Source organism: Tupaia chinensis, unplaced genomic scaffold, assembly GCF_000334495.1.
Source record: "Tupaia chinensis unplaced genomic scaffold, TupChi_1.0 Scaffold146027_1, whole genome shotgun sequence".
Classification (NCBI taxonomy): Eukaryota; Metazoa; Chordata; class Mammalia; order Scandentia; family Tupaiidae; genus Tupaia; species Tupaia belangeri.
In genome coordinates, this window is record NW_006205883.1 from 270,299 (window position 1) to 278,472 (window position 8,174).

At 51.4% G+C, this 8,174-nt stretch overlaps 1 protein-coding gene across 2 annotated transcripts in view; it reads right to left on the reverse strand.

Annotated features, from left to right (window-relative positions):
* Positions 1–8,174, reverse strand: part of XG (Xg glycoprotein (Xg blood group)) — a 33,744-nt gene that overhangs the window by 9,361 nt on the left and 16,209 nt on the right. For both annotated transcript variants that reach the window (XM_027768363.1, XM_027768361.1), the window contains exons 6-8: positions 7,341–7,403; positions 3,518–3,586; positions 2,157–2,207 (exon numbers count right to left, since the gene is read on the reverse strand). In XM_027768363.1, coding sequence (XP_027624164.1) covers positions 2,157–2,207; positions 3,518–3,586; positions 7,341–7,403 — 183 coding nt within the window. The remainder of the gene's footprint in view (positions 1–2,156; positions 2,208–3,517; positions 3,587–7,340; positions 7,404–8,174) is intronic.

Here is an 8,174-nt window from a genome sequence, read left to right on the forward strand (position 1 = left end):
GTCCCTGGATACATGTTCTCTAGGCCTTGTAGAAAACAGGGAGTGGGTCCTTTGGCAACACACATGGGAATCTACAAGAAAGGTGATAGTGTAGACACCAAGGGAATGGGTACTGTTCATAAAGGAATGCCCCATAAATGTCACCACAGCAAAACTGGAAGCATCTACACGGTCACCCAGCATGCTGTGGGCATTGTTGTGAACAAACAAGTGAAGGGCAGGATTCTTGCCAAGCGCATTAATGTGTGTACTGAGCATATTCAGCGTTCTAAGAGTGGAGAGAGCTTCCTAAAACGTGTGAAGGAAAATGACCAAGAAAAGAAGGAGGCCAAAGAGAAAGGGACCTGGGTTCAACTGAAGTGCCAGCCTGCTCCACCCAGAGAAGCCACTAGGTGAGAACCCGTGGGAAGGAGCCTGAGCTACTGGAACCTGCTCCCTAGGAATTCGTGGCAGGGTGGGTGTTAAAAATAAACTAATCTATGGTCTATTAAAAAAAAAAAAGAAGAAGAAGAGAAGAGGAGACAGGCACACACAGGGGACGGCCACATGAGAACACGGGAGGAGACGGCGTCTCCAGGCTGAGGACAGAGGGCTCAGGAGGGGCCAGCCCTGCCTTCCCTGGACCTTGGGCTCCAGCCTCCAGGACGGGGACAGGGGAAGGGTCTGGTTGCAGCCACCCAGACTGTGGGACTCTGCCATGACAGCTTCAGCTGAGGAATAGCGTAGGTATTACAGAAATTCAGCCTTGGTTTAGAAGGCAATTGCAGCATTGTCTCCCATGTCACGACAGGACGGGCTCAGGGCTTTTATTCCCTCCTCAGCTCACCAAGGTCAGCTCTCACTCATCCCTCTGCTCAGGACGCAGGAACTAGCCAGGCGTGTTTTCCCGGTTGCGAGGAGAAGCTGGTGACTCACTGAACTGCAAGAGCAGCTACAGGACAGTAATGCACTAGGAAAATGCAAAAGCTACTGACACATCCTCCAGCTCGAGGGGACAGACCAGGACTTTGGCGAGCCCAGGGCTCCATGGCTTTCTGTGGAGGCAGATGCAGGAGTGACCATAGTGGCTCAGCCCATGGCATGGCGGTTAGGAAGGCTTGATCCCTCACGGCCAAGTGTACGGATTGAGTCTCAGACCCGGTGGCTTGACCACCACGCCAGTACATGTGCGTGCATGCCCAAGAGCCTTATGGAGGGAGACATGGAGGAGGAGGGATTGCAAGATAAGCATGCCCCTTTCTTCTTTTGCTAGAGTGTGCATGGACTCATCAGAGAGAGAGACAGAGAGAGGGCAGAGAAGACCGCACCTCCCATGGGGAACGGTCATGCTACAATCCCTTCTCCTCCATGTCTCCCTCCTCGGGATTCCTGGGCATGCACACGCAGGCTCCCAGCATGTTTCTCAAGCTGTGGGCCTTCTGCATTGAACACCAGGGCGCACGGCTGACCAGACAAGCTCCTCTTTACGGTCAGACAGCACACTCTTTGTTCTGAACACACTCTGCTGATCGAAGGTGTTTCCTGTCAGAACTAGGTGAGCTGGGGGACCAGCAGGTGGTGTGGTGGTGAAGGCACTGGACTCCCACATGGCCAACAGCTGTTCAAGTCCCGGACCTGGTGGCTTGCTTTCTCACTTTCCCTCTTTCTCTCTCTGTCTCATTCTGGTCAAATTTAAAAAAATAATAAGTGAATGAATAAATAAAATAAAAAGTCAAAGAAATAATTAAAGAAAAAAGAAAGAAGTCGGTGAGCTGTCTCACAAGGACCTCCCAATTTGTTGGATGGTCTCACTCTAAGGTCCTCTGGTCCTTGGCTCTGTGTGCCTCTGAGCAAAGGGCTGAGTGAGTGTGCACACATGCATACGTGTGTGTGTGTGCATGCACTGGTCCTTCCCTCTGTGTATTTCTAGTACACAAGGCACAGTGTGTGTGTGTGTGTGTGTGTGTGTGAGCATGCACACGCACACAACTGGACCCCTCAGGGACCGAAACAGGATGACACAGCACAGAGGTGCCTACGCCGGACACCCACACGCAGAGCTCCCTGCACAAAGACCCCAGTACAAGATGCACCGAGGAACAAAACCGGAAGCCCTAGCAACGCCCCCGCCGCCCTGCCACACCCCCAGCCACCACCGCCTGCCCCCATCCGCATACCATGTGTGTTCCCATAGTTGTCATAGCCAGCATGGCCACCACCTCCGCCACCTGTTAGGTCAGAGAAGGTGAAGTTGAGGGACCTCAGGACACAGAGCAGGGCTTCCCGTCAGGACGTCATCCGGCTGCTCATTGGTGACACAGAGGTGTAGGGACAAACGACCCCCAACGTAGCCCCAGAGGGAGGTCCCCAGGGACGGGCCAGCATGGTCCCTCCAAACATCCTCCTTCCCTGTGGCAAAAGTCACTCCAAGACCGGGACTTGAATCCACACAGGCCCACACTCCTGCAGAGGGTGCAAGTGGATGCAGACACCCCACACAGGGCTCCCAGGGAAGAAGGGTGACCCAGAGGACGACCCCACTTAGCAAAGCTCTTCCTGCCTTCTCGTTACGATTTGGCTGTTTTGGCTGGTTCCCGTAAGCTCGCGGGGAAGGCTTTTTATCGCTTGCGTGTAAGCCTTATAGGAAAGATGAGTGTGAGCAACCTCCGGCTGTCTGTACACACAGAGGCGAACTAAAACTGCAGGACCGTGGGGACTGGAAGCCACGGGGGGGCACGGTGGAAGACACAGCCTCAAATGTGACACTGGTCAGCCCAGCTTCGCCTGTGTCTGTCCGTAACATTGCTTATAGCTTCGTTTGCACAGAAAGCATGTTGAACGCATGTTACTGCCTTTATAAAGAAATCTTTCTATGAAAAGATTTAGGTACGGGGACCAGCAGATGGTATAATGGCTATATAGTGGGACTCCCACATCGTTGACCTCAGTTTGAGTCTGGACCTGGTGGCTTAAAACTCACGCCGGGCGCGTGTGCATGCGTGCCCAAAATCCGGACAGGAGAATGGAGGAAGAGGGATTGTGGCATGCCCATTCCCCTGGGGGGTGATTTCTCGCTTTCTGTCTCTCTGTCTCTCTCTGTGTCTCCAGTGAGTGCACGTGCCCTATAGCAAAAGTCTCTCTCTCTCTCTCAAAAAAAGAGAGAAAAGTGGAATCTGAATGCCTCTCTGCATATTGCTGGATTGCATGGATTCTCAAACACGGAAGGGTGTGTACAGGTACCTATGTAAAGGTAGGTACACACAGGTACAAGTAGGTACACACACATGTGAAGTCATGCATGCAGACACGTGTGTATGTATGTCCGTAACTGCGTTCTCCTACCCTGCACGCCTGCTTCCATCCATACATGGAATGGCTGGATGCACAACCACACAGACACAGTGATGGGACCTCCTGCCACCCGGCATGGCCCCATCTCTTGAGGCTGACCGTCCCCTCGAGGTTCAATCCTGACCTCAGGGCTCTTGCACCACCCTCTCTGGGCACACGTGCATGGTCAGCACAGCTGCCCACGTACCTGCAGGTGGTCTGGGTCGGGGCCTGGGCGGGTAGCGTCCGTCATTCCGGTCCTCGTCATTGTAGTAACCTGCAGAGGAGAGCAGATGGCACATGTCCCGCCCAGACACCTCCTTCAAACTGGGTCTGTCTGACAGCCATGGGGACAGCGGAGGCAGGAGGAGTCTCCTTCTTGCAGACTCCTTTCAGGATGCCCACAGGCACTGGGACCCAAAAAGCCTCATGTCCAGGAGGGCGACCAGGTGGCCCAGTGCTCTGTGTGCAAGAGGCACATTTAGAGCACAGAGGAGCCTGCGGTGGGGTGTCGTCTCCTGCTCTAAGTCTTCACAGAGCTGGCGTGAAGCTCAAGACTAGTGTCTTCATGGTGCTAGGACCCCCGTCCTTGAAGTCGTCCACCTCCCAACCCCCTGAGCTCCACACTGTCCCTGGCTCAGAGTCCTCACCCTGTCATTCTTGGGGCTGCCTCCTGGTCATCCTTCCTGCCTCAGTGACCCTGAGACGGTCACGTCCATACTGGCCTGAGCCAACATGGCCTCTTGCCATCGGCTTTTTCCCCCCCCCCCCCCCCGCGATGGCCCTCTCTGTGCCCACGTATCCTGGGCCAAATACAACCTCACATCTTCGGGGTCAGCAGGTGGCAAAGTGGTTAAGGCGCTGGACTCTCACATGGTCGGCCGCGGTTTGAGTCCTGGACCTGGCAGCTTAAAACTCCCAATGGGTGCACGTGCATGATGGGTGCACGTGCATGCGTCCCAAGAGGAGAATGGAGGAGAAGGGATTGTGACGTGGCCATCTCCCCTGGGGGGTTGATTTCTTGCTTTCTGTGTCTCTGCCTCTCCAGCAAGCACATGCACCCTATCACAGTAATGTCTCAAAATAAAAACAAAACTGGCATCCTCACGAGAGCCTGGGAAGCTCTAGGCCTTTGCCTCTCTCTCTCTCTCTCTCTCTCTCCTTCTCCATCAAGCAGGCACCTTTGTTGGGGGTTCCTCTAACGTGTTACCAAATCTCCCTACCCCGTCTTGGCCCTGGTGGAACTCCTGCCAGGATCTGAGCTCCTTCAATCCCTACAACCCTCTCCTACCCCTCTCTGTGGGTTCCTGCACAAGGATCCAGTCTCCCTGTCTCTCCTGGCACCCCCGTGGTCCAGACCTGGTGAGGTCAACCCGGTGTAGGTGGTACCCTTGGTAAGGCCCCTCCACCGCCCCAGCCAGCCCTGGCAGAGGTTCTGCACACCCATCCACACCTGCTTCCTCCCGGGGAACCAAAAATGCATCTGCAAGAAGGAGAAGTTCTGGGCCAGCCAGTGCCATGGCAGTTAAGGCTCTGGAGCCCATATGACCGACTGGATGGTTCAAGTCCTGAACCCAGCAGTTTACAAAATATGCCAGGCATGTGTGCGTGTGTGCCCAAAATTCTGAAAGGAGAGTGGAGGAGAAGAGATTGTGGTGTGGCCATGCATCATGGAGTGTGATTTCTTGCTTCCGTCTCTTCCTCCATCTCTTCCTCTGTCCCAAGAGCATCTGCCATATGGCAAGATAAAAGAAGAAGAGGACAGAGAAGAGGAAGGAGTAGAAGGAGGGGAAGCAGAAGAAGGAAGAAGAAGGACAAGGAGAAGGAGAAAGGGAAAGTCAGAAAAATGAAGAAGAAGAGGACAGAGAAGAGGAAGGAGTAGAAGGAGGGGAAGCAGAAGAAGGAAGAAGAAGGACAAGGAGAAGGAGAGGAAGGAGGAAGAAGAGGGAGAAGAAAATGAAGAAGAAGAGGACAGAGAAGAGGAAGGAGTAGAAGGAGGGGAAGCAGAAGAAGGAAGAAGAAGGACAAGGAGAAGGAGAGGAAGGAGGAAGAAGAGGGAGAAGAAAATGAAGAAGAAGAGGAAGAAGAAAAATAAGAACAGGAATGGAAGAATAAGAGGAAGGAGAAGAAGGAGAAAAGGAAGGAGATGATAAGGAAGAAAAAGAAGAGAAGGAAGAAGAAGAGGCAGAAGAAAAGGAAGGAGAAGAGGAAGTAAGGGAAGAAGAGGAAGAAAAAGAAGAGGAAAAAGAAGAGGAAGAAGAGGAAGAGAAAGAAGGGGAGTAAAAAGAAGAGGAAGAAGAAAAAGAAGGAGGAGGAGAAGGAGAAGAAGAAGGGGAAGAAAAAAGGGGAAGAAAAAGGGGAAGAAGAAGGAGAACGGGAAGAAGGAAGAGGAGGAGGAGAAGAAGAAGGAGAAGAAGGAAAAGAAGAAGGGGAAGAAGAAGGGGAAGAAGAAGGAGAATGGGAAGAAGGAAGAGGAGGAGGAGAAGAAGAAGGAGAAGAAGGAAAAGGAGAAGAGGAAGAAGAAGAGAGGAAGAAGAAGAAGAAGAAGAAGAAGAAGAAGAAGAAGAAGAAGAGGAAAAGGGTCCTAGTTCTCCAAACATCTACCCTGTGATAGCATTCTATGCAGAAGACCAGCAGAGAGAGAAAAACACAGGCAAGAGAGAGCAAGGAAGCGAGAGAGAGAATCCCAAGAAGGTCTCCATGCCACGATCCAGCCCTATGCTCAGCTGGCCCGGATCACGAGTATGTGCAGCTGGTGAACTCAGGAAGCTCCCGGGATGCAAACCCAGGACCAGGTGTTGCTGCCCACCATCACCCCAGCTGGCTTCTCTGAGTAACTGACCAACGCAAGCCCCATCTCCTAAAACAGCCTTTCTCCCCGACCGCATTCTTACTGCCAACTGCCCCTGCTCCCATCTTTCACAGGTGTGTGCTATAGGCTGACCTCCCTGGGGTCCAAGGGTGACCCCCAACGGACTGTCTTTCTTTTATCTTTCTTTTTTTTAAGTGTTGCCATAGGGTATGTGTACTCCCCAGAGAGAGAGAGAGACAGAGACAGAGAGAGAGAGGCAGACAGAGAAAGTAAGAAATCGTCCCCAGGAGAGATGGCCATGCTGCAATCCCTTCTCCTTCATTCCCCTTTTGGGATTTTGGGCATGGATGCACACATGCCTGGTGTGTTTTTCAAGCTGCCAGGTCTGGGACTTGAACCACACAATCAACTATGTGGGATTAAGTAACTTTCACCATTTTACCACCTGCTGGACACCCACTCCCTCCTTTTTTAACATGCATTGACCAGTTTATCTTTTCTTCTTTAAAAAAAGACAGTTGTTTATCTAATTGTATTTATTATTATTATTATGTTTTAATTTGCTACAGGGAATGTGAGCTTGCGAGAGAGAGAGGGAGAAAGAGAGAGAGAGAGAGAGATGAGGGAGGGAAAGCGAGAAAGCAAACTCCCAAATGTGGGACTCAAACCGTGGTTAGCTCTGTGGCAATCCAGTACCTTAACCACCATGCCACCTGCTGGTCCTTCTTGGTTTACCTTTTCTAGGCTTTCAGTAATATGAAAAGGGGGCTAGCAAGTGGCATGGTGGTTAAGGGCACTGGATTCCCATATGGCCAACTGCGGTTCAAGTCCTGGACCTGGTGGCTTGCTTTCTCCCTCTCTGTTTTTCCATCTCTGTCTCTCTCTCTCTCTCCCTGGTCAGATTAAATAAGAAGAAGAAATGGAATTCAAATAAATAAATCCTTAAAAAAATATGAAATGCCTTTGAATGCATTGTATGTTCTCAGTAGTTACCCTCCCCCACCCCCCAATAAATACATAAATACAATGTGTATTTGCTGTGAACCAAATGTAAACCCAGGTGCTGGTTACCAGGAGCAAAACTGGACTCCTGGGGAAGTCCCCCGTGTGCCTTTCAGAAGCAGCAAGTGTCCCACCACCCAGGTTAGAAGGGCACGGCGTTACACAAGACGCGACAATCTTGTCCTCCTCAACCGGGTCTTCCACTCAGTTCTCTCACCTCCGCCGTGGCCAGGATTGCCAGGCTGCGGGTAAGATGGTGGCTTGGGCTTTGGGTAGATGTCTGTGGGAAAAGGACATGATGGTTTCAGCAAAATAGTAACATTTTCCAGGTATGAGTCATCCACTCACAAGAATACCAAGACACACACCAAAAAAAGGTACATATTGTATCTGCCGCACATTGACTCTGTAGAAATTAGTCAGACGTGTAGTAGACATTAACATGAGCGCCTCGAAGGATAAAATTTACAGGGAAATAAACACTTTCAGGGCTGGCTGGTGGCCCGGGGGTTAAGGCGCTGGACTCCCATGTGGCTGACTATGGTTCGAATCCCAGACCTGGCAGCTTGTTTTCTCACTTTCCCTCTCTCTCTCTCTCTCTCTCTCGGGTCAAACTCAAAAAATAATAATAAGTATTAGGTCACTGGAAAAGTCATAATGTGTTTTTCCGTGCAAAAATGGATCGTGTTTTTCCCAATGACCTAGTGTAAGATTGAAGAGGGGACTGGACCAGCGGGTGGCACAATGGTCTCATTGCTGGACTCCCATGTCATTGACCATGGTTCACATTGGACACACGTGCGTTCGTGCCCAAAATCCAAACAGGAGAAGGGGTTGTGGCGTGGCCATCCCCTGGGGGTGATTTCTCGATTCCTGCCTCTTTGTCTCTCTGTCTCTCTGGCGAGCACACGTGCCCTGTAGCAAAAATCTCTCTAAACGAATCATAATGATAATTGAAGAGAGAGTTCTGTTCCCATCCTAGCACCTGCAGTGAAGTTCTAACCAGACTTCCATTTCGTCTTTGTTGGGTGTGTCCGTTGAATGCCCCTCT